Source organism: Carica papaya, chromosome 4, assembly GCF_054855325.1.
Source record: "Carica papaya isolate Zhongbai chromosome 4, ASM5485532v1, whole genome shotgun sequence".
In the NCBI taxonomy this organism is placed as follows: Eukaryota; Viridiplantae; Streptophyta; class Magnoliopsida; order Brassicales; family Caricaceae; genus Carica; species Carica papaya.
Window position 1 is genome coordinate 7,129,788 of NC_142312.1, and position 25,998 is coordinate 7,155,785.

General features: G+C 37.0%; 2 protein-coding genes and 1 non-coding gene across 5 annotated transcripts; all 3 read right to left on the minus strand.

Annotated features, from left to right (window-relative positions):
* Positions 1 to 4,511: 4,511 nt before the first annotated feature.
* Positions 4,512 to 10,409, minus strand: LOC110817560 (3-isopropylmalate dehydratase small subunit 1-like). Of its 2 annotated transcripts, XR_002540211.2 has the most exons (3): positions 9,560 to 10,409; positions 5,032 to 5,202; positions 4,512 to 4,778 (listed from the first exon to the last, which is right to left on the minus strand). XR_002540211.2 is itself a non-coding variant. In XM_022046157.2 (2 exons), the coding sequence occupies exon 1, from the start codon at positions 10,335 to 10,337 to the stop codon at positions 9,570 to 9,572; it is 768 nt and encodes a 255-aa protein (XP_021901849.1). In that variant the 5' UTR covers positions 10,338 to 10,407; the 3' UTR covers positions 4,512 to 4,778; positions 9,560 to 9,569. The 2 variants fall into 2 exon arrangements, 1 of the variants encoding a protein (XP_021901849.1); XM_022046157.2 differs by lacking the exon at positions 5,032 to 5,202 and having other exon boundaries at positions 9,560 to 10,407.
* LOC148266232 (signal recognition particle RNA) lies at positions 8,112 to 8,413 on the minus strand. The gene has a single exon (XR_015818889.1).
* Positions 10,410 to 11,146: 737 nt separating the features above from the next.
* LOC110817484 (DWNN domain, a CCHC-type zinc finger) lies at positions 11,147 to 18,827 on the minus strand. Of its 2 annotated transcripts, none has more exons than XM_088217663.1 (15): positions 18,105 to 18,827; positions 17,559 to 17,655; positions 17,245 to 17,329; positions 16,984 to 17,150; positions 16,795 to 16,871; positions 16,533 to 16,589; positions 16,292 to 16,448; positions 16,040 to 16,188; positions 15,700 to 15,864; positions 15,312 to 15,614; positions 14,992 to 15,045; positions 14,653 to 14,908; positions 14,327 to 14,452; positions 13,631 to 13,706; positions 11,147 to 12,321 (listed from the first exon to the last, which is right to left on the minus strand). In XM_088217663.1, exons 1-15 carry the CDS (start codon positions 18,268 to 18,270, stop codon positions 11,593 to 11,595), a joined length of 2,664 nt encoding a protein of 887 aa, XP_088073789.1. In that variant the 5' UTR covers positions 18,271 to 18,827; the 3' UTR covers positions 11,147 to 11,592. The 2 variants fall into 2 exon arrangements, with proteins under 2 accessions (XP_088073789.1, XP_088073788.1); XM_088217662.1 differs by having other exon boundaries at positions 16,533 to 16,598.
* Positions 18,828 to 25,998: the final 7,171 nt, after the last annotated feature.

The following is a 25,998-nucleotide window of genomic DNA, read 5'->3' on the forward strand; positions in this document are numbered from 1 at the left end:
TCGTAATTTTTTGGCCCCCCGAGGGCCCTAGAGTTGTTTAATCACAAGAATCGATGCAAGTGTGGCCGAATTCGGCCGAAAACGGCTGAAAACAGCCAAACCGAGGCGAATCGCCGCCGCTTGCGGCGGCGCCGTCGCCGGAGCACGGCGGAGCCGCCGTGCCGGAAATGCGATATTGGCCGAAAGGGGCCCTGGGCCTAATTTGGGATTTTTTGGAACACGTGCAGGTACCAGTAGTGCGTTTCAGTTCCCCGAAAAAAATTCAGGAAAAATTAGGGACAGCCTGTAGGCGCACTGTGAAGCCGTGTTCGGACCCCGAAACGTGTAAGGACCCCTCATCCTATTTCCTATCACGGTTTTAAAGTTCAATAAATGATAAAACGGTATTTCATGAATCAACGAATGTGTGAAATTGCTTAGGGTCGCTAATGGAGCCCGTGTCTAGTGTGTTTGTCGGTTAACTGTTATTTGGCCTGTTTTACAGTTTTAAATGCAGTATGAGGTTTGATGTTTTCATTTTATAGTTTCGTGTGCATATTGTACTGTTTTATTGATTATGGATTGAATGACTGGGATATTGATACTGTATGTTGTCTGTTTGGCATAAATTACTGTTTTGCTTGTTTGTATGTGGATTGATGATGCTGACTGAGGGAAAAGAGAATGATAGATTATGTAAATGGGTAATTGTATGATGTGGTCAGCCTGACTAGATATCCTGGGAGATGGTGGACGGACCGGGTCCGTAGGGAACCCTACCGGGATTGTGGTCTCCCATACCGGACGGGGTAGGGAGATCTTATGTGTTTTGGCGCCCATACCGGACGGGGTATGGGGACGGCCCGTTTCACCCTCATACTGGACGGGGTAATGAGGTCTATAGTTTTGGCGCCCATACCGGACGGGGTATGGGGACGGCCCTGGAAAAATGATTTCAAGTGTTAAGGGTTAACGGGTAGCGAGATCCCTATGGATCCCCATGGATACTAGTGGGCTCGTAAATGAGGAAAATATGTTGTGTAACGATTGAATTACGAAAGGCTTGATAAGTATTATGTTATATAGTTTATATATGATTTCATGATGATGATGATGTTATTGCTTTCGTACACTGTTTTATGGATTCTATCGAGGTAAGTGAATGGTAAAGGTTTTATTATTGATAAAAGGATTTGTTGTAAATTATGCTCCATTGGTCTTTTTGTGTTTTCTACCCACCTTTACCTCCGTGACGGTGAGATATCGTGATGTCTTTACTAGGCTAGTGTAGCTCATTCCTTATTTAATCATTTCAGATCAAGAGGACATCGTTCCCGAGCCGGTTCCGCAGGAGGACGACGAAGGGGACGCCTAAAGACTCCGTAGTCATATTCGTAGCTTTTATTTTCAAGTTTCTCCTTTAGGTAGTTTGATCTTTTATATTTTGTGAGCACGTTTTTGGTTTTAGTGTAAGGGATGTTAATCGAATTTTTGACTTCGCTTCCGCATTTGATATTTTTAATATACATTTCATTTTAAATTTCCGAGGCCGTTACAACCTGAGATCCCAAATACTCCTAGTCTGCAAGTAACAACGCACCACTTCGAATTTCCCAAACTACCTGAGATCCCAAATACTCCTAGTCTGTAAGTAACAACGCACCACTTGACTCCCTTCTTTCTGAAGGCACTCCAGAAGAGTCGGAACTGCAAAAGTGAAAGGTTTATGTGTTTGTACAGGCCAATCTTGGTTGACAAATAACCCATTGCAAACTACATTTCAGGTGCCTAAGATAAAATTAAAGCTTGATTGACAACATCAGTTTATTCTACATCACCACTCAACTCTAATCCACTTATAATAGATGCTACGAGGAATAAGCTAAGAATTCAATTCTTGTTCATGTCCATCCAGAAACTGCAGTTTGCAAATAAGTTACTACACAAACAATAAAACAGGAATAGCAGCAGCTCGGGTTTTGGAAAACGAACCCACATCATTTGTAAATAGGCTTACAAACGAAACTATTCTCTGTCTAAGCAGCCCGAAATGTTCATGGTGCAAAACCCTGCAAAAATGGAACAATAAAGATAAATTTAAAAAAAAAAATCTTATGGATAGGCCACGAACCCAATAACAAAAATCTCAAAGTATGAAAAACATAAGGAAGTATCTCAAGACTAATTCCAGGAAGATTCCAACCTAGCAATATTTTCAGAATTTGTCACTTCAAATATGATTGTCAAATTGGCAAACCATATCCTTTTCATACACGAAACACATTGATAATTATCTAACAGGGTAAACCCCAGCAACTAGTTCACCATGACAACATGCCAGCTCAAAAATTTCAATACACTTAACCATAACTAATACCAAAACTAGAAAAGGGATGTTCAGTAACTTCTTTGATAAAGCTATAAGCAACTTACTTTGGGAAAACCTATAAATAAAATAGTAATCCTAAGATCTTGAAGATTTCACTCTCCTCATCAGAACTTTAATCTAAATCTCTAATTCGGAGTTGATCTAAGTATCAGGCTACTGATCTCTAGAGAGCACAACTGTGTGATCAAAGAAACTTAAGACCGGTTCAAGTGAGTATCCCAGGCAAATTTTCAATAAGGTTTATGCAAGAAAAGCTATAATATAGCCCTCATTCTGAGCCACAGATCCGCAATTGTAAGTAACTAAAATTAAAATATAAATAAAATTAATTTGGAAAAACAAATATCTAGAACATCTTGTAATAAACATTGCTTATCAAATCATTTATCTTGCAGCTGAGATCCCATCCCAAGAAGCAGCAGTATCATGCCGGTTCCTATTTCTAGCTGTAGAGAGATAAAAGAGATAAGAGGATATGGTTATCCTCTTTCAAAATTATTTAAACTTGTATCTATCATTAGTTAGTTCTATCACTTATCTTTTTTTTACCTGTATATATATGTGTATAATTATTCAAAATAAATCATCAAGATATTATTCAATTCTCATCCTGTTACACTAGCATCTAGCACATATTTTTGCCGCAAAAATGAGAAAAACTTTAGTATTTTTTTTTTCATGTTAATGAAAGATCTATATCCAACCACCAAAAGTTGCCACATTTGATTCTTGCAAGGTGGTGTTAGACTTTGCACAAACCCTTTATAAAGCGTAGTTGGGCAACTGCACTCATAGGTTCACAAAAATGATATACGTGAAAAAAAAAATCCCTAAAAGCAAAAGTTTGTGCCTTTAACTGTAATCTTCCTCAAGCAAGCTTTGCTTGAGATAACTAGCTTATGATTCATGAAAACAATTGTGATTCCTTAACCCATTTTTAAAATAAAAATAATAAGTGTTTCGTGAAACAATTGTGATTTCAGAAAATTCAACATTTCTTATTCCTTTAATCAGTTACATGAATTCATTTTGTATTCCTTCCATCAGTTATATGATTTTTTAAATCTCAATGTTGACTTTGTCTATCATGACAAAGTGAGAATGCCCTGCAGCTTTAATCATAAGTTTGAAACACAACACTAATACATTTGTTAAATCACAACAAATCAGCGAACCTCAGTCCAGATTGTATCCTAACAAGTTGTTTAACTAGTAAAACTTTCATTGCAAAACGCAATCTTAGAATTAAACCCAAGTTTTTTTATTTATAACACTAAAAACATATAGCAAACTAGCTTTAAAGGACAATAGTAGATGAATATTCTAAGCATGGAAAATGACACCTCATGTGATGCAGAACAAGTAGCACCAGTACTAACTTCTTTCAACTATCATTTAGAAATAGAAAGTGAGAAACGGAAGAATAAGAGTAGGAAAAAGAAAATTAGGGACCAAAGTGAAGATTATATGAGGAGAAGTAAACCGAACCATTATACGAACATAATAGAGAAATAGCGAGAAATAATTCCTGACAAAAGGAATTCTGAATTCATCATTGTTTATTCTCTATATCCACAGTTATTGGGTTTTACATAGGCATTATTTATAACTAATAAGGAGACTATTAAAATAACTAAAGAGGAATTAGAAGCTTCTATAACTTAAAATCTACCCTAGTTTCTAATAACTTAAACTCATTTTAAGCAGGCTCAATAAATTAAAGAAACTTAATAATAATTACATTGATTTTTCTTAATACAAATTATTTCAGTTCAGGATTCTCTTGTCCTACATCATCACAACTAACTAAATCCAAGCCCCTGAACATTCAATAGCTGAAAAGAGGTTACAAGAGAACGCAAGAGTAGCTGAGGAGAGTAGAGAGGTTTGAGCAAACAAACTTTGCCAGTTTAGTAATTCTTCCAAGGGAAGTAAATCTTTCAAGCAAAGAGAAGTAGGAGATATAAAATGACATGACAGGACATAGATCAACCATTAGAATTTGAAGAATGAAAGAGAAAGAGAAACATACAGATGAAAAGATAAAAGTCCAAGAAAGTCATATTAGGTCGAGTAAAAAACACTACTACACCATAAGTTTTACAAGAAAAAGGGCACATACCAAGATTTATAAGCAAAAAAAGACCACAATTTTGCACAGGATTCTATTATTGTAACGGCTTCAGAAATTTAAATGAAATATATGTGTTAAAAATGTCAAATGCGGAAGCGTAATAAAAATTTTGATTAACATCCCTTACACAATAGCTAAAACGTACTCAAAACATGAAAGAACAAACTAACTAAAAGAGATACTCGAGATAAGAACTATAAATATAGCTATGGAGTCTTTAAGCATCCCCTTTGCCGTCTTCCTGCGGAACGAGCTCAAGAACAATGTCTTCCTGATCTGAAATTGTTAAATAAGGAATGAGCTACACCAACCCAGTAAAGACATCACATTATCTCACCGCCACAGAAGTAAAGGCGGGTAGAAAATAAAAATGACCAATTGAGCATAATTTATAACAAATTTATTTATCAATAATAAAATCCTTTACTGTCCACTTACCTCGGCGAGATCCATGAAAACAACATATGAAAACAATAACTTTATAATATCATGAAATCATACACACTTTATAACATAACATATATCACACCTTTATATTTCAATCATCAGGAAACAGATTTCCTCTTTTACCAGCAGGAATAGCAGCAGGATTACAACAGCTCGAGTTTTAGAAAATGAACACATCATTTGTAAACAGAATTACAAACAAAACTATTCCCTGTCTAAGCAGCCTGAATGCAAATGTTCATGGTGTAAAACCCTGCAAAAATGGGACATAAAAGATAAATTGAAAGAAAAAGTCTGATCTGATGGATAGGACAAGAACCCAATAAAAGATAAATTAAAAGAAAAAGTCTGATGGATAGGACAAGAACCCAATAACAAAAACCAAAGAGTACGAAAAACATATGAAAGTATCTCGAGACTAACTCCAGGAAGATTCCAACTTAGCAATATTTTCAGGATTTGTCACTTCAAATATGGTCATCACATCAAAAAACCATATACAAAACACATTGATAATGATCTAACAGGGTAACCCCCAGCAACTAGTTCACCACAACAACATGTCAGCTCAAAAAGTTCAATACACTTGACCATAGCTAATACCAGAACTAAAAAGGGATGCTCAGTAAATTCTTCGATAAAGCTACAAGAAATTTGTTTTGGGAAAACCTGTAAATAAAACACTAATTCTAAGATCTTGAAGATTTCACTCCCCTTCTCTAACCTAATTCTCAAGCTCGGAGTTGATCTAAATATCAGGCTACCTGATCTCCATAGAGCAGAATTGTGTGATCAAAGAAACTTAAGACTGCTTCAAGTGAGTATTCCAGGCAAATTCTCAATGAGATTTACGCAAGAGAAGTTATAATATAGTCCTCATCCTGAGCCACAGATCCGCAATTATAAGTAACCAACATTAAAATATAAGTAAAACTAACATGGAAAAACAAATATCTAGAACATCTTGTAGTAAATATTGCTTATCGAATCATTTATCTTGCAGCTGAGACCCTTTCCCAAGAAGCTGCAGTATCATGCTGCTCTGTATTTCTAGCATCTAGTACATATTTTTGCCACACAAATGAGGAAAACTCTAGTATTTTCATTTATTTAATGTTAATGAAAGATGTATACCTAACCACAAAGCTGCCACATCTAATTCTTGCAAGACGGCATTAAACTTTGCCCCCACTCAAGAGGTTTATAAAGCTTAGTTGAACAACTGCATTCAAAGGTTCACAAAAATGATATGCATGAAAAAATATGCGTAAAAGCAACAGCTTGTGCCTTTAACTGTAATCTTCCTCTAGCAAGCCTTGCTTGAGGTAACTAATCTATGATTCATGAAAACAACTGTGATTCCTGAACCTACGAAAAATGTGATTTCAGAAAATTCAACATTTCTTATTCCTTCAATCAATTACATGAATTCATTTTCTCTTCCTTCCGTCAGTTATATGAATTTTTAAACCTCAATGTTGACTTTGTCTAGCATGACAATGTGAGAATGCCCTGCTGCTTTGATCATAAGTTTGAAATACAACATAATACATTTGTTAAATCGCAACAAATCAGCAAACCTCAGTCCAGCTTGTATCCCAACAAGTTGTTTAACTATTAAAACTTCCATTGCAAAATGCAATCTTAGAATTAAACCCAAGTATTTTTATTTCTAACACTAAGAACATATAGCAAACTAGCTTTAAGGGACAATAGAGATAAATATTCTAAACATGGAAAATGACACCTCATGTGATGCAAAACAAGTAGCGACGGTACCAACTTGTTTCAACCATCAGTTAGAAATAGAAGAAGTGAGAAATGGAAGAATAAAACTGGGAACAAGAAAACTGGGGACAAAAGTGAAGAAATGTAAGGAGAAGTAGACTGAACAATGATAAGAGCAGAACAAAAAAATAATGAGAAATAAACCCTAACAAAAGGAACTCTGAATTCGTCATCATTTATTCTCTATATTCATAGTTATTGGATTTTATATAGGCATTACTTACAACTGCTAAGGAAAATATTAAAATAACTAAAGAGGAATTAGAAGCTTCTATAACTTAAAATCTACCCTAAGTCTCTTATAATTTAAACTCTACTTAAATAGGTTAAATAAATTAAAGAAACTAAATAATAATTACATTGATTTTTCTTAATACTAAAACTATTTCAATTCAGGATTCTCTTGGTCTGCATTATCACAACTAACTAAATCCAAGCCCCTGAACCTTCAATAGATGAAAAGAGGTTACAAAAGAACTCAAGAGGTTTGAAAAAACAAACTTTGGCTGTTTACGAATCCTTTCAAGGGAAGTAGATCTTCCAAGCAAAGAAGAGCAAGTCGGAGACATAAAATGACATGACGGGACATAGACCAACCATTAGAATTTGAAGAGAAAAGAGAGAGAAAAACTTACAGACCGAAAGATAAAAGTCCCAGAAAGTCATATCAGGGAGAGTAGAACACTACCCAGAAGTTTTACAAGAAAAAGGGCAGATAACAAGATTTATAAGCACAAAGAGACCACAATTTTGCATAGGATTCTATTACCCTATTCCTTTTCCAACAGTTAGTGGAGCAGATATTTTGGTCTGATACATGCTCATCATCAGGTAAGATTCTTTTGTCAATATTCAATCTGCAGCCATACTGGGAATCCTCATCAGAAACGCAACTCAAAAATGAATTAGTATGAAGGTTAACATTTAAACAGTATGTATACATACAAATTTCAAGAATCCTCAAAGGGTCCAAAATGGCTTGAAGATATGGGCTTGAAGCGGCAATGGGGATAATTGCTACAATATGTACTTAGGTGCTATCCCCATGGCTATTATGAGTGATTCAGAAAGGAAAAAAAAAATAGAAGAGCTTTGAGGATATAAAATTGTCTTATGGTAGAATTAAGGATACTTGACTCCAAACCTTAAGCTTTTTTATTAGGGATCCTCCTATTTAGACTAGGGAGAAGGACGTGATTGATATTTTGACAGATTTGTAAATGTTTTTGTTCATAGGTTGCATCCACTTGGTATTATTTAATACTACACTTAATATTGAAAAAAAAAAAGCATCCAGAATGGCATTTTAGCAAAGACTGACTATCTCGATTCCTTTCAAATAAACAAAAGTTCTTTATCTAAGCTTCAGGAATCCAGAACAATAAAGTTTTTGAGATTGGCCCATCAGGTGCTACTGGGCCTGGAAAACACTGACTCATTATCCTTACACTGAAGAGAGCGGGAGGTCTTAATTGCTCTGTCTCCAGCTCACACAGTCCCCTCCACTCTCAGAGGATCGAGCCCCAAGCTCACACTCAAGACTCAAAGCTCAACTCTCCTCTTGGAATAGGCAGGCCAGTATCTAACTCTCCACAGCCCAACCATCAGAACCAACTCAATTTCCAATCATTTTAAAACCCCCACTTGGGTGACAAGCCCACATTACTGGGCTCGGCTCCAGAACAATAAAGTTTGTATTCTATTCATCAGATTTAGCATCATTAGCTGTGAAGAAAAATCCAATATCAAACTACTCATCAGCTTTCAGTAAGTCTCCATGTTTAGACGACAAGAAGCAGAATAAAAGTTATCAATGACCTCAATTACCTCATTTCAACTAGTTTCAAAACATTTAGGCTTCATTCATGCAGGACTTTCAGGTTCTTTTTCCAGAAGAAAATCCTGTTTCTAACATTTTATTATTTGGTGATCCATTTTGTTTCGTTCCAAACTTTTCAATCAGCAAATGCTGCTTTACCACCATAAATATCACAAGAGCTTTAAAAATGTTTTTTTTCTGGAGATTTCTCTTTTAATTGCCGACAATATTTTCAATATTGTAGAGGCTAATATACATTTCTTTTTGAAAGATATAGAGGCTAATATACATCGCAGACAATTACCCATCATAATAAAGAATACAAGGTAGAAATTGTTTTAAAATTTTCTTTGTAAAGATGTGCATATCATACAAGACTTATGCAGCTGTGAAGGAAATAAAACTACTTGAAACCTTAAGGTAGTGAACTGTATAAAAGTAAACCAGTCTTTTATTTTGAAGTAGGCCAAATCCAAAGGATCAAACAGTAATTCTCATGCACCTCTCACAAACCCTTAAAATACCTTATCCCTTCCATATAAATCTAAATGAGTTATGTTGTCTGTACGCTAAGACCAGAAGACTCTTGTCATTAAAAAACTCAATTTCTTGCAGGAACTTTTTCCTAAGAAAGAGTAAATTAGCACAATACAATCAAGTTTTTTCTTTTCCTCCAATCCACTACAATTATATTATATTCTTGAAACACATAAGGTATAACATAACATTTAACGGAAGGCATATTACCTAATGTTATTTTTGCTTCAGATAACAGCAAGTTCTACTCAACTAAAAGCAACTTTCTTAGCAAAAACATTCTTCGCACACCCAATTCAAGTTTTAATTTATTATCTAAAGACATTGCGAGTTGCATCGCCAAAATGCAAACAGCCATCAACACAACACAGATCGAACCAAACATATGAACACTGAACTGAAATTAATTAACAATCTAAGAATCCAATTGTACAGACTCGTGAATCTAGCCAAAAATAGAAATTACCCCATGCTGATTATGATGAGGGAATCATCCCAGTGCTCCTGGCGTAGGCGAAGATTCCTCCCGCCTCAATGACGGGGCCAGCATCCCCAATTGGTTTTAATTTGTATTCCTTGCCCGTGGAATGATTGATCAATTTGTTTTGCCCCAACTCAATTGTCACCACGTCACCAGTCCGGCACTCCTCACAAATCCTCACCTCCGATTCCAGAGGGTACACTTCCCCAGTGGCGACGGAATTCCTGAAGAAGATCCTCGCATAGGATTCCGCCACCACGGCCTGCGCGCCAGCTGCGCCCAGCGCCACGGGGGCGTGCTCGCGGGAAGATCCACACCCGAAGTTGTCGCCACCGATGACAATGGAGTATTTGGTCTTGGTCTCGCCTGGCTCCACGAAGCGTGTGGTGTACGACGCCGGGAGCCCCACGAAAGCGTAGGACCCGAGCTTCTGGTACTCAGCCGGATTCGAGGGCACCAGCGTCAGGTACTCCGCCGGGATGATCTGGTCGGTGTCAATGTTGTCGCCCACCACGTAGCAGAGCCCGTGGAAGTTCTTCTCCGTCGCAGACGCCGATGAAGCGGGAGAGGAGGCGGCAGCATGTAGAACTACAGCTGCGGCGCGTTTAGCAGATAGAGGTGTGAAGGTCGAAGGACCGGAATGAGGGAGCTTGAGGGAGTGAGAGCGAGAAGAGACATGAGAGGTAAAGGAGGAGGACTTGAGGGCGGAAGAGGGGGAAGCAAATGTAGGGTTTCGAGAGAGAGAAAACTGAGTGGCCGACATTTGTGTTATGGTGCAAATGAACTCGACGACTCGACGGCTATGTTTATTGGCTATGCTTTGACGAGCACTAGAAGTGGAAAACTTTTTTCTTTTTTTCCCGGTAGGCTACACTGTTTTATTTATTTTGGGTCAAAAAAAAGTATTTTCCAAATAACTTTTATTTTTTAGTCTATAATTGTTAGCACTTTTTTTTAACTGATTAAGAAAATTTACCTATAATTTAACCACGTTTCTTATTTTAAAAAGATGTTCATTTTTTGATAACAGAATTAAATCAACCCGACAATTGAAAAATTATAAAAGACGGATTAAAAATACAATTGAAATGAACTATTTTCTTTTCAAAATCTTATTTTGATTAAAAAATCAATATATAATTCTGTATATTCTAATTAATACATCAAATTTATAATTGATTAATAAATAAATAATATTCATTCAAAATTTAATATGAGACAACGAATATTTTTTAATTTTATTTTCATATTTTTGGGTCGCCTAATTTAAATTCCAGTTCAAAATAACATTTGAACACTCCTACTACTAGATCTAATAATTAATTTCACGTCATAAAAATACAATAAATAAAAATTAATGACGTTTTGCTAGGTCACACAAACAACAACATTAATTGAACAACTTTTTACGTAATCCATTTTATCAATCGGCTAAATTTGTTCTGATCTCTTTTTTTTTTTTTATTCGGCTTGTCCTCAAACTCAAAATCCATAAAGCCATTCAACCCGGTCCGTTCTCTGACCCTCTGAACAGCATCATTTAGTATATACAAAAAATATTGGATTAAGGCATAGTTTAAAAATAAAACTAGAAACTAAATCACATGATATTAAATTGATGTTAAGGTTTAATTTCCCCACTAATCAAAGCAGAGCAAAATCAAATATAGAAGCAGACAATTATGAACTTTTACAAATGTTGATAAAAAAACTCGCGAATACAAAAGCTTCAATGTACTTATAAATATACTTGAAACGAAAGCATTTTGTCAATAGATCCAGAAATAGTACCACAACATCAGCCCTCCCCATCCCCAACCCACCAAAAACCCAAATCCTTTTATTCTCCGTTGGATTTAGTGTAGAGATCGCTCTGCAGCGGTACGCAGAGCTTTCGCAGACCACAATGTCGGGGTGCCCTGCTATTTTTTTTCTCTTTTCCTCTCTCTACCAGAAGCAGTTGCAGCAGATTTGAGGAATTCACAAGAACTTGGCGTCAGAAAATAAATTCGAGCCAGCTATCTGTGCTTGCCGTGACGTTCATACTCACGCTCGCGGTCTCTATCTCTAGCGCTCCTCAAATGTCGAGGCGACTCTACTTCCCACTCTGCAGCTGGCGGTGGTGATGGCTCGTACCTTGACGGCTTCCTCTTGAAATGCCTCTCATCATCACTTGAGTCATAATCGCCGGCACTACTCTTCTTTCCTCCTAGACTCGCACCCGTTGTAGACGCTGGCTTCCCATCATAATACCCATTCGACGCTGCTTTATTTTGATGACCAGAACCAGAAGCAACAGCTGCTTCAGAAGAAGAGAGCTTACGTTTCTTCCCGGTTGGTTCCTCCTCCGGAAAGCTTATGCGCGAGAACACACTCGCCTTATGCTTTTTATCAGCCGCCGCCGCCGCCGCCGCCGCTAAAGTTGCCACGGACGCCGACGCCGGGGTTGAGGAGGTCGGTTTATTTGCAGTTTCTGACGAGGGTTTAGAGGACGAATCAGAACGGTGGTGGTGCCTGTGACGATCTCTATCGAGGTCTCGCTCATGCTCGTGGCGGTCATAGTGGTCCAAACCACGATCCCGGTCGTGAGACCGTTCGCGTTCGTGGTGGTTGTCGGACTTTCGCTTGGATGGGCGTGGTGGCGGTTCAAGGTCCCGAGCAGGTCGTTCAGGGGATAACCTTTCGGGTCTGTGGCGGTGATGAGGGTGCTCTCCGCTCGACGACGGGGGATGCTGTTGTACTGGTTTCTGCAACAACAAAGAGGACGAATGGCAACCAGTATTAAATTTATACCCTTTTTCACCACCACGCGTTAAATAACATTTCTCATACTTATGGGTTTTTATTTTTTATTCAGCCAAAAAAGGAAAAAATCCAAACGTAAAAACACAACGGTTTGTTTTATGAACTCCTTTAAAAAAAACAGCTAGAAAAGTCCATAATCGTGATCCCACTAAGCCCATTATCGTATTTTAGCAAGTCATTTCCCGGACCCTCACCTTCCCCACATTCTTAGCACAGGCAACACCAGCCTTTCACAAAAATGTGCGACCCTTTCCGTTAGACCAATGATTTAAAGATAAAGGGGTTATAACAAAATTCAAGTTTCTTTGAAACAAACTCGAGACACAAAAACCAACTAGATAGTTTTTTTTTTTGGCCCTTTCATGGCGGGCTCTTTTTCATTTTACACATCTGATTGATATTTTATTACGAAATCTTGACCATGCAAGAACGCTATTTGGCTGACATTAAATAATCTGTGCCGTTAACAGAAAAGATTGACTTCATCATGGTCGTGGACCATCAACAAGTCTTGGTGAACAATGGATGTTCCGTTCATTGGTTGCCTCCTAGAAATCCTTGCTTCTCCTACATCTTTGCTTCATTGAGAACTTTAGCCAAAACCCAAAAAAGAAAAAAAGAAGAGAGAAAAAAAAAAAGAAAAAAAGAAACACGCACATGCCAAAACCATGCAATACTTTTTTGGTTGAAGGAAATACACGACCCAGAAAATATGGACGCAACACGAAGAGACCAACACCTCACCACTAACACATTGGTGAAATTTCATAATCCTTGAAAAAATATGATCCAAGTTCTCAATACTTCTCGAAAGGGCAATTGACATGCAACCAGATCAAACAATAAGTATGAAATTTCTAGACACCATAAAACTGGAAACAAATAAAAAAAAAAAAAAAAGAAACAAAAGTTAAAATATTATAACAGGGAAAATAATAGAAAAATGGACAAAATGGATATTTCAAGGGCAAGATAATATAAAATTGACAAAACAGTTAAATCCAAGAATATAAAAAAAAATGACAAATCAACAAATTTTAGGTGGTTTGGTCCTAATAACTGCGGCAGTAAAACAAATTTTTTATCCTTTTCTTCATGGAAAAAAGTAAAAGATTTTATGTTGCCAAATAGCTGTTCTCTTGCCAAGTTGGTTTTGCCCAGCCAAAATTTTGTACGAAACCACATCAGGTACCTGCTGGCATAGACAAACAAAGAGAGCAAAAGAAAATTTGGATAACCAAAAGTACTTACAGATTTCGATTTCATCAAGCCAACATCCACGCTACTGCTCACTTCTCTAGTATGTTCCCCATCCCTGGAGAACTCCCTGTCGTAGATTGAGAGCATAAGAAAAAAACAGTTCGAGTCATAGTCATACAGAACCAACGGTGTACCATGCGATCAGAGACTACGAAATCTACAATTGGCCACTTAGCCATGAACTGATTACTAACACCGTGTAACATGACAATACATCCTAAACAGTTAAAATCAACCCAAACATAAAAAAAAGGGCAGCATGCAGACGAGAAAGGTTTCTTATTAAACCATCATGTAGTCAAGAAAACAATTAATATAATTTGACACATAAAAATCCATGTTTCATCTCTGCGCCTTAACATTAGGCTTGTTTAAGGAACTTTATCAGTTTCCATTACCCGACCAATATTTTAACATATTCTGAAGCATCAACAAGGAGAAACTTTAATCACTGCAGATAAGTGTAGGAAAAGGAATATACAAAGAATGCAAAATCAGAAATGGTCTCAAGTAATGGAAACATTTATTCATTAGAAGATATCCTAGATGCATTTTTAATCAAGCAATCTGGGCAGGAAAAGGTAATATCAGCTACTTGTACGATAAAATTAGTATCACAAGAAATTTCCTTGTGAAACTATTACATAAAATATATAACAGAGCAAAGGACAGAAAGAACCCTGTTACCTTTCACCTCTTCTTTCATTTTCACGCTTCCTCCTCAAATCAGCTTTCCGGGCTTCAAATTCCTCTCTGCTCATAAGAGGAGGCCGGACTGGAACATTCATACCCATTCCAAAGTCGGCAAGATCCCTGCAGATAAAGAACATAGTGAACTCATTACATTAATAATTTGTTACTTAACATGCCACGCAGGATTATGAGCAATGCAAATTTAACCACCAAATCCTGATACCTCTCCACCCGTCAGTCTCAAAGAGGAGAGAGATAGAGAGAGAGAGAGTGAGAGAAAGAAAAAGAGTGAATGTAATTTGTGAAACAGAGAGATTTACCTATAAGGTGGCACTGGCACATTGGGAAACATAAAACCCTGTGCACCAAAAGGATCTGGAGGCATCATAGCTCCAAATGGCATGTCAACGGGCCCTAGCCCGTAATTCATATAGGACATTGGACCAGCATAAGGGCCCATAAATCCATCCATCCCAGGTTGCATGCCAGTCCAGTATGGATTAAAGGGAGAGGGGCCCATAGGCATCATATAGTTTTCTGGTAGCTGATCTTGGGGGCGGCCTTTCCACTGCAAATCTACACGGCATCAAAAAGAAGAAAGATAAATATCAAAGTTGGAGACAGATTAACTTCATGATCCACAACATACTCCAAAATACCTCCAGGCATGCCATTTGCAGGCAAGCGAGCCTTTTTCTTTTTCTTCTTCTTTCCTAGCAAAGAAAAATCAATGTGAGACAGGACCAAAAACTCTTAACAAATGAAATACAGAAACCAAAATTTTGTTTCTTCATTTCACATCACAGGAAACTAAAAAAAATAATATTATATGATAGGATCATCTAAGTGACCCTAATACCAGATTATATAAAATTTGACGACTGAATCGCATGGAAGATCAAAGAAAAAAAAAATAAGATTGCAAAAGCAGTATATAATTGTTGTCCAGCCTGCAACAAATTATAAAAACAATTATTACCTGGCTCACAAGCACCTAACTTCTGCTGTACTTCTTCTTCAACCACTGGAGCACTGCCTTGTGAAGCTGCCTCCTTCACACTCATCGACTCATGTGTGGCTTCAGAAGCATCAACGGTCTTTGCAGTTTGGACTTTCTCTGTGGTACATTGCAAGGCACTGACAGCCTTTCCCTCTTCTACCACCTCTTGCAAATTTGAAGTTTCTGGAATAGCAGTATTGGGCCTTTGTTTTTCTCCTTTTGATGCAGCAGAAGTAGTAGGAGACGGATTCCTAGGCGGCGGACAACGTGCAGACTCCATATCTAACTTCCAAATACATCAAGTTATGACAATAGTTACATAAATAGATTAATAAACAACAAATTTTCATGTCAATGAATAACAAACCTTGAACTTGAAAAGTGCTTCCAGCATTTTCAGTGCTACTGTTACCAGACTCCAAAATTCGATTAATGGTATCCCTAAGTGTCTTATTTGGGAGAAGGTCATCGGCAAGTATGTTTGTTGCCCCACATATGCACATTGACTTTGAAATAATGTAATCCCTGATGCCTGAAATGCATTTTATTATATATTGAAAAGCATGAGCACAACAAAACATACAAAGATAAGCATGCCTAAACTAAGCCAAAAGATTAAAAAAGGATAATTCCATCTAAAAAAACCCCAAAATATAAAAATTTTAAGGAATAAAGAAATAGTCGCAAGAAACAATAAGAAATCTTACACTTATCACAAAAACTCTTAAAACAACATTTGCTCGTTAAGACAGCATCTTTCATGACTTCTTTGCACAAAGGGCAGTGAAGTTCAGGAGGAAGATCACCAATAGAACGTGTTGATGGTAAGCCTTCAATTTCCTTCTCAAAAGCAGCCCTACATTATAGAAAAAGAAAAGGAAACTTGCCCATCCCAGTTATCAAATTCTCCAAAAGTCATTGACTAATGAAATCAAAAACATAATTAGATTTTCTCTTACTCATTTGGCTTCAAAACGGCAACTGCACCACTTGGCAATGCATATGATCCATCTGGGGTCGCCATTAACATAGACTTTGGAATACCAGTTGGAGGTTTTACCCTTTTGATATCAAAATTTGGATCCCCATTTGTAGGACAGTGCTGAATAAAATGTCCTGAACAAAAATGAATATACCTAATTAGACACCAAAATTGCAGTGTTTCTAGCTAAGAGGAAAACCGACTTCTTATGGACATACCAGGAACTTTGCAACGGTGACAAACATAGCCCTGAGGTGGTGTTTTCCGCTCCAATCCTAATCGGCCTCAATGAAAGAAACATGAGTCTCAGCATTATTTATAACACCAGAAAAATCAAATTAATGCAAAAAGAAAGGCCAGTGGCCCCATCCTACGAGGCATTGAGAGTAGAAGAATTTAATTCCATCTCCGTGTGTGACTTGTATGTATCAAACTAACCATGTATCTTATAAAAGAAAAACAAAGGTGTAAGATAATCACCAAAACCACGTCCACCCATCCTTCCAGCCATACCCCTTCCAAAACCTCTACCTGGGCCAAAACCATCAGAGCCTTGGCTGCGAATTAGAAAAAAAAAAATCAGCATGTAGTATAAAGAATATTTAGAAAAAACAAATTCAAGTCATTACACATTAGAAGTCCCTCCCAAAAACTAAAAACACATCTCACCGCTGCCAGTCCAAGGCTGGAGTATCAATTAAAGCCTTAATCTTGCTTTCCTCATCAGCTTTATTTGTGGGCGGAACATCCGGCAACGGGTTGCTCGACTGAGTTGGCAAAACTTCAGGAATCGAATATAAATCGTTCCCAAATTCATCCCACTCTGAGTCTTCAGGCTAAAGATCATATTAAACACACTCAAAATATACCTATAGTACTATGACAAAGCAATGTTGAATTTAAGTATAATTTAGTGAGAATAGAGCTTACATATTTCATAGTAGATGATTCAGTACCAGGAATGTTACTCTTATCAGGTTCAGAGACTTCTGTCCTATTATTTTCAACCTTTGGCCTGCAAAATAATTTGACCCCAAAAAAAAATATTTACATTGGCCTTCTGAATTTTCACCGAGGCTATGAATAAAACAGACACCTAACCAACCCATATCAAAAGGGAAGACATCTGGAACTATCAATTAACAATCTTATAAACACAATAAAACCAACAACACTACTCCAATGCTTATATGTAACAACTTCAAGATTGAATTGATTGAGATTTTAAAGGTTTGAAGCAGTACTCTTGTTCAGTAACAATCGGTAAACGAGGTCGTCCAGGAACCCGGCGAATTAACACAGAGGTATTTTTAGGGATTAACATTGCTTCATCAGGATACTCTGAAATTAAAAAGAGAGCAAAACAAGTCTCAGACTCTGAGAGCATAAAACAGTCAAATATATTAAGCCACGTACCAAATGAAATTTATCAGATACACTCATTCAACTTTGCATACTAAGAAAAATTTCAATATTATTCTGCCACAGATTAGACAATCAAGGAAGGTACTACCTTCTGATTTGTTCGGAATACAAACAACCAAAAGAGGAACATAACTTTTAACTTCTAATGATAAGCAAGTTAACAATCATTCATTGGTTTAAGAATGTGGAAATGCAAACCCCAGCGTACAATCCCATGTAAATTATTTAGTTGAACTAAATAAGCCCAACTGAAATTGCATTTTCTTACTATTCATTGAGGAAAATGATACTATGATATTAAATTCTCAACTCTAAAAAGCCCTAGATACTGATTTGGACAAAATCTAACAGAGAGCAAAACCAACCTTCGTTAGTTTGAGCATTAGTGACCACGAGATCGAAGTCTGTGCCCCTGCCCAAGTGCTTTGATTCAAAAATTTTTTCTTTTAAAACACCAACAGAAATAAATGGACCGTCCATTGCGATTGAATCATAATCTCTTGCACTCTTAAATTTGTAATATACAGACATGATTCTCTTTTTCTTCTGATAAAGAAATCTACTATACTGAAAGAACGGCTAACACATTAAACCTAGAAACAAAACCCTACAGGCCTCCTGAAAAAAGGGCCTGATACTCGATTCCAAATAAATTTACAAAAAAAAAGCCCTCTATTTTGATTAACTCTCTTCAATTACAGTAGAACTATCAAACCAAATCAGGCAACCGACAATAGCAGAGTCGCGCCACAGTTTCTTCGTTTCTTCGAGTGCCGCAGAACTCCAAGAAGACTATTGCGTAGAAATTCGAATTCTTCGAAATCCGATGAATCGACACAATTGCTTTTAGAGATTAAAACGCAAGTTCAATCAAGACCATCGGTGCAGAAATCGCCAGCGATCCAAGGATTTACTATTACTTGCAAATTACAATACGAAACTCGAATCTCTCGTGTCCGCAATCCGACCAGCACCAACGATAGAGACTGGAAGTCTATCGATCCGAACTCAATGAAAAAAGAGATGGTGATCTACCGTTTTGGGGATAAATTCTCACGAGTCACAGAAATAACCTAAACTGAAATAAGTACATGAAGGCGAATTTATATACGACGGGAGTTGCCCTCTCCGTTTTTCGATGTACTTTTCGTTACTTGACGGTGTTCATTGGTCCAAAGTGGACCGTATCATAAATGACCGGTTTGAACCGAAATTTTTCTACTAAAAATCGAGCTAAATGATTGACCGAACCGAACAGGTTTAGCCACACTTCCTGTTCGGTTTAAGATTTTTTATGTTTAATTTTTAAAAAATAAAATAAACAACAGTTTCATTTTCTTTTCCCAAATTTTCATTTCAGTCCTTTTGTGTAATCTCACTATTCAAAAAATTTTAATTTATATTTCTTAATAACGTTACTTTAAAGTATATATATGTGTATATACTTACTTCTTCGTTATTATTTAGTGTTTAAAACAAAATAAGTCATGTTGTTTTCATTTTGTAACATTATATTTGACAGTGCTAATTCATATAAATAACCAAAGCTTAATTTTATTTGAATTGTTTTTATTTTTATTTTTATTTTTATTTTAAAGAAATATGTATAATTATTTGGTTATTTATCATAAAAATTGTATTTTTTTGCTTAAGTTAAAACTCAACTTAATATTAACGTAATTTCATATTTCAAACTCGATTTGTCAATATCTAATTTATTTATTAAGTTTTAAATAATTGATGATAATTAAAAAAAAAAAAACTCACTTCGTTTAATTTGGGTTCATTTACAAAAACAAGAGTTTGATTAAATTTTCAAACTTAGCAATTCAGCTCCATATGTATTTATATTTAAAATACAAAATTTCATTACAATCAACTTAGTTATATACGTAATATATATATATATATAAAACTCTTTTTATAACTATTTAACTAACAAATATATTGTTATTTATTAATAGTTGAATAACCGTGATTTAAATATTATATATTAATAATATTTTACTAGTTAATATTTAAAATATATTTTTAAGTATTGTTTCTTGTTAAAAAATAATTTAATTATAATCATTCTAGTAGTACTTTTACAAATTATAATATATTTAAAATTAATCCATTCAATTATATTTATATATTAAACCCGTAAACAATTATTTTGACTTATTTATGTATATAACTAAACATACTTTATTACAATTATTACCAAATTATCTAATAGTTTTATAAAAGATAAAAGTACTTTACTTGATATGGTTCTCAACCTATCTTTGATTTGGACTGTAACGACCCCGAAAATTTAAAATGAAGATATATGTATTAAAAATTATAAATACGGAAGCGAAATAAAAATTTTGATCAACATTTCTTACACAATAACCATAAGTGTATTTAACGTATGAAAGAATAAGCCAATTAAAAGAAATACTCGAAATAAAAACTATAAATAGAACTATAAAATCTTTAGGCGTTTAATTCGCCGTCTTCCTGTGGAACGGGCTCGGGAACTACGTCTTCCTAATCTGAAATGGTTAAGTAAGGAATGAGCTACATTAGACCAGTAAAAACATCACACTATCTCACTGCCACAGAAATAAAGGTTGGTAGAAAACAAAAACGACCAATTAAGTATAATTATTAACAAACTCATTTATTAATAATAAAAACTTTTACTGTCCACTTACCTCAGTGAGATTCATGAAAATAGCACATGCAAACAATAACATTATAACCATTATAAAATCATATACGTTTTGTAACATAACACATGTTATACTTTGCACTTCAATAATTAGACAACAAATTTCCTCTTTTACCAGCCTACTAGTATCCGTGGAGATCCATAGGGGGTCTCCGCTACACGTGAACCATTAACATTAATAATCTGATTTCAGGGCCATCCACATACCTCATTCGGTATGGGCGTCAAAACCATGAACCTCAATACCTCGTCCAGTATAAGGGTGAAACGGGCCGTCTCCATACCCCGTTCGATATGGGCACCAAAATCATAAACCTCAATACCCCGTCCGGTATGAGGGTAAAACGGGTCGTCCCCATACCCTGTCCGGTATGGGTGCCAAAACACATAAGGTCTCCATACCTCGTCCGATATGAAAGACCACGTTCTCGGTAGGGTTCCCTACGGATCCGGTCCATCCACCATCTCCCAGGATATCTAGTCAGACTGACCACATTATCCATTTATCAATTCACATAACATTTTTTTCATTCTCCTTAGTCTCAATTTTCCAATCATACACAAACACGTAAACCAATAATGAACACCAAACAAAACAACACAATATCGGGTTCACCATAATTTAAACCATAATAAAAGAAATCATGATTCATGAATACGAAACCATAAAATAAATACATCAAATACCATATTGTATTTAAAACTATAAAATAGATCAAACAACAACTGACCGACAATATATCATATTCGAGCTCTATTAGCGACCTTAAACAATTATACACATCCATTAATTCACGAAAATACTGTTTTATCATTTATTGAACTTTAATACCGTGATAGAAAAATAAGGTGAGAAATCCTTACCTGTTTCGGGGTCTGAAATCAGCTGTACAGTGCATCTACGAGCTGTCCCTAAATTCTCTGAATTTTCTCTAGAAAACTGAAACGTACTACCGGTACCTGCACGTGTCCCAAAAAACCCCAAATCAGACCCAGGGCCCCTTTTAGGCCAATATCGAAATTTCGACGCGGCGGCTCTGCCGTGCTCCAACGACGGCACCGCCGCCTGCGGCGGCGATCCGCCTCGGGTTGGCCGTTTTCGGTCGAATTCGGTCAAACTTGCATTGGTTCCTGCAATAAAATAATCTTAGGGCCCTCGGTGGGCCAAAAAATCACAAAAAATGGAGACTTACCGGCGGCGGAGCTCTCGGGTGCGGCGGCTTCTCCGGCGCGAGTCGCGATTTGATGTTTTGCTCCGGTCAACCTGTAGAGAAAAGGACCATGATCACAGTGGTGTAAAAATTGCATCGAACGGGAACCGAAAAGGGCCTCATCGGAGGCAAAAATCGAGGGAAGCTGCGACGGCACCGCTGGACTTCGGCGGTATTTTCTGGCCAATTGGCCGGTGGTTTGGCTCCGATTTGGTCATAGGCGGATTCAGCATCGAAAAACGAGCCAAGAAGAGAAAATTTACCTCGTTTGGCGGTCGAAAAATTCTCCGGTGCGGCGGCGGGTGGCGGCGGCCGGCTCCTCTGGTGACTGGTTCTTCTTCTCCGGCGAGGGCACTAACGGCTAGGGTTTGGGGTCGGGTGTGGGTGAGATTATTTATAACATTTTCCTTTTAATCTCAGCCGTCCATTACGATTTAATCTGGATCGTCCGATCGCAATTAAAATGGGAATAAATCTGGGTCGTCCATCGCGATGCAATCTGGGCCGTCCGTGCGTGATTCAATCTGTACCGTCCGCACGCGTGAGATCTAGGCCGTCTATGCGCGTGAGATCTGGGCTGTCGGCACGCGTGAGATCTGGACCGTTCGATCGTGTGCACACGGATCGCCCACGTGGCTCCGTCCCGCGTGGCCTCCCGCGTCAGCTTTCTTGCCACGCAGCGTGTTTTGGTTGGCCGGGGCTGCTGACGTGGCACAACTTTCTTAAATTACGTTTTGATCTCCGCATTCTGATTTTCTTTTCAAAAATACCCATAAAATCTAAATTTTTAATCATTTTTCCCAAAATCAATTTCAATTAAATCCCAAAAATAATTTTACCCTATTTTATCATTATTATTATTTTTATTTTTATTAAATTAAATTAAAACTTTATAAATTAAATATTAAAAAATTAAACTAAAATTCTGATATAAATTAAAAAATAAAAATAATAAATTTGGGTGTTACATGGACAACCTAATTAATCAGCTTACATATTTATTACATATTTTTGTCTACATATTGGTAAAATAACTTATTAATACTAACTAAGCGTTTTTTGTATCAACTAAAATACATAAACTGATGGATACAATATAATATATTTAAAAATATATAAATTTTTAAATTTTATTTACAATGAAAGGATAGTATTCACCTATAATAAGTTGATAAAAAAATAATTATGGTATATTTATAATTTTGCCGCTCTCTAGATATATAAAAGAAATATTAGATTTGCATTCTTAAATTTTGAAATACTTTTTTAAACAAAAAATTAATTTATATATATAAAGAAATATAAAAAAAATTGTCAAATATTAATTTTTATATTTTTTAGAAAATATTTTTAAAATAAATTAATATGATAATATATAATTTAAAATTTAAATTTGTATCTAATCACAAAGAATTTAATTATATAATTTAATAATAACTTAATGAAAGAATTTTATTATAATTTAATTAAAAATTATAATCGATTTTTGCTACTCATATATCTCAATTTAAACAGATATGATAAATTTTTAATCAAAATAGTAAAATGCATATAGATAGATATAACTATTATTATAATATTTATCTATTTAAATTTTTTTAAATATAAAAGTGTAATATAATTTTTAGTTGGTTATTAATATATAATTGTTTATTGGCTAAAGTTAATCATTCAATCCATGTACTATTAAGTTTTATTTGAATTAATTTCTGCATCAATTTGTGATTAAATTAGTTCATATAATTTTTAAAAAAATTTGATATAATCCCTCTTCGTAGCCAACCACTACATTTACTAAGTTAGATATCATATGTCATAAATTTGAAACGTAACACTTTATAATTAGTTAGTATGTAAGTTAAATGTCACGTGATACTTGATATGATATTTAAAAAAATAAATATAAATAAGTCCAAATTAATTCACAAGTACAAAAAATAATTAACCGGATGTTTCTAATTCTCTCATATTTTATTATTTGAACAAAATAATTTTGCGAAAGAATGAGGTTTTATGGTTGAAAAATTAAGACTAAATATATAACTTATATTGTGTAACAGCTCCGGTAATTCAAAATGGAAATTATATTATAATATTAAATGCGGAAGCGAGATCAAAATTTCGGTTAACATCCCTTACACGGAAACCAAAAACGTACTTAATATATGAAAGATTAAACTAACTAAGAGAGAAACTCGAAAATAAAACTATGAGTATGACTACAGAGTCTCTAGGCATCCCCTTCGTCGTCCTCCTGCGGAACGGGCTCGGGAAACCATGTCTTCCTGATCTGAAATGGTTAAATAAGGAGTGAGCTACACTAGCCCAGTAAGAACATCACGATATCTCACCGTCACGGAGGTAAAGGTGGGTAGAAAAACACAAAAGACCAATGGAGCATGATTTGCAACAAATCCTTTTATGTATGATAAAACCTTTACCATCCACTTACCTCGGTGGAATTCATGAAACAATATAAGAAAACAATAACATTATCACAATCATGGAATAATATAAGCTGTAAAACATAGCACTTATCACGCCTTTTGTAATTCAATCATTATCCAACATATCCTTTTCTCATTTACCAGCCTACTAGTATCCATGGGAGTCCATAGGGGTCCCGCTACCCGTTAACCTTTAACATTCATAATCAGTTTCCAGGGCCGTCCCCATACCCCGTCCGGTATGGGCGCCAAAACCATAAACCTCAATACCCCGTCCGGTATGAGGGTGAAACGGGCCGTCCCCATACCCCGTCCGGTATGGGCGCCAAAACCATAAACCTCAATACCCCGTCCGGTATGAGGATGAAACGGGCCGTCCCCATACCCCGTCCGGTATGGGCGCCAAAACACATAAGATCTCCATGCCCCGTCCGGCATGTGAGACCACAATCCCGGTAGGGTTCTCTACGGACCCGGTCCGTCCACCATCTCCCAGGATATCTAGTCAGGCTGACCCCATCATACAATTATCAGTCTACACAATCTTTCATTTTTCTCTTCCTCAGTAAGCATTATCAATTCACATTTTAAACAAGCAAATCGTAATTCATGCCAAACAGACAACATACGGTATCAGTTTTTCAGTCATTCAACCCATAACCAATAAAAACGTAATATATGCACACGAAACTATAAAATAAACACATCAAACCTCATACTGCATTTAAAGCTGTAAAACATGCCAAATAACAGTAAATCATCAATCACACTAGACTCGGGCTCCATTAGCAACCTTAAGCAATTTCACACATTCATTAATTCAAGAAATACCGTTTTTATCATTTTGAACTTTAATACCGTGATAGGAAATAGGGTGAGGGGTCCTTACTTGTTTTCGGGATCCGAATACGATTCACAGTGCGCCTACAGGCCGTCCCTAATTTTCCCTGAATTTTTCCCGGGGAACTGAAACACACTAACGGTACCTGCACGTGTTCCAAAAAAAAACCCAAATTAGGTCCAGGGCCTCTTTCGGCCCAAATCGCAACTCCGGCACGGCGGCGAGTCGCCTCGGGTTGGCTGTTTTCGGCCGTTTTCGGCCGAATTCGGCCACACTCGCATCGGTCCCTGTGAGAAAACAACCCTAGGACCCTCGGGGGGCCAAAAAATCACGGAAAAACGGAGCTTACCGGCGGCGGCGCTCTCGGGTGCGGCGGCTCTCCGGCGAGGTTCGTGTTTTGGTGATTCGGCTCCGGTCAACCTGTAGAGAAAAGAATGGTGATCACGGTGATATAAAAATTGCATCAAACGGAAGCCGGGAAAGGCCTCATCGGAGGCAAAAACAGAGAGGGGGGCGCGGCGGCGCCGCTGGTCTTCGGCCGCGTATTCCGGCCGTTTGGCCGGGATTTTGGCTTCGATTTGGCCATAGGAGGAATCAGCGTGGAAAAACAAGTCGGGGGTATGAAATTTACCTCGATCGGCGGTCGGAAATTTCCCCGGTGCGGCGACGGGTGGCGGCGGTCGGCCTCTGGTTCGTCTTCTCCGGCGAGCGGCAGGCGGCTAGGGTTTGTGGTCTGGTGTGGGGGTTCTATTTATAACCCCTTGCCCTTTGATCTCAGCCGTCGATTTTATTTTAATCTGGGCCGTCCGTTTTTGATTAAATCTGGGCTGTCCGTGCGATTGTATCTGGGCCGTCCGATCGCGCGATTGATCTGGGCCGTCCGATCGCGCCCACGCGGATCGCCAACGTGGCCCGTCCAGGAGCGACGTGGTCTTGCCACGTGGCAGGCCCCGGTTGGCCGGGACTGCTGACCGGGCCTGCTGATGTGGCTGCCGACGTGGCTTTTTTTTTCCTCGATCCAGGCGCTACATATTGAGTTCATATAAAATCATTTTATAT

Bases quoted from the DNA above. Each gene is read 5' to 3' on its own strand.
- LOC110817560 (XM_022046157.2), bottom strand. From the start codon at position 10,337: ATGTCGGCCACTCAGTTTTCTCTCTCTCGAAACCCTACATTTGCTTCC.
- LOC110817484 (XM_088217662.1), bottom strand. From the start codon at position 18,270: ATGTCTGTATATTACAAATTTAAGAGTGCAAGAGATTATGATTCAATC. The intron at 17,330-17,558 runs GTACTGCTTCAA...ATTATTTTGCAG, and splicing joins CCGATTGTTACTGAACAAGA to GCCAAAGGTTGAAAATAATA. The intron at 12,322-13,630 runs GTAAGTACTTTT...TTGTTGTTGCAG, and splicing joins GCTTGATGAAATCGAAATCT to AAACCAGTACAACAGCATCC.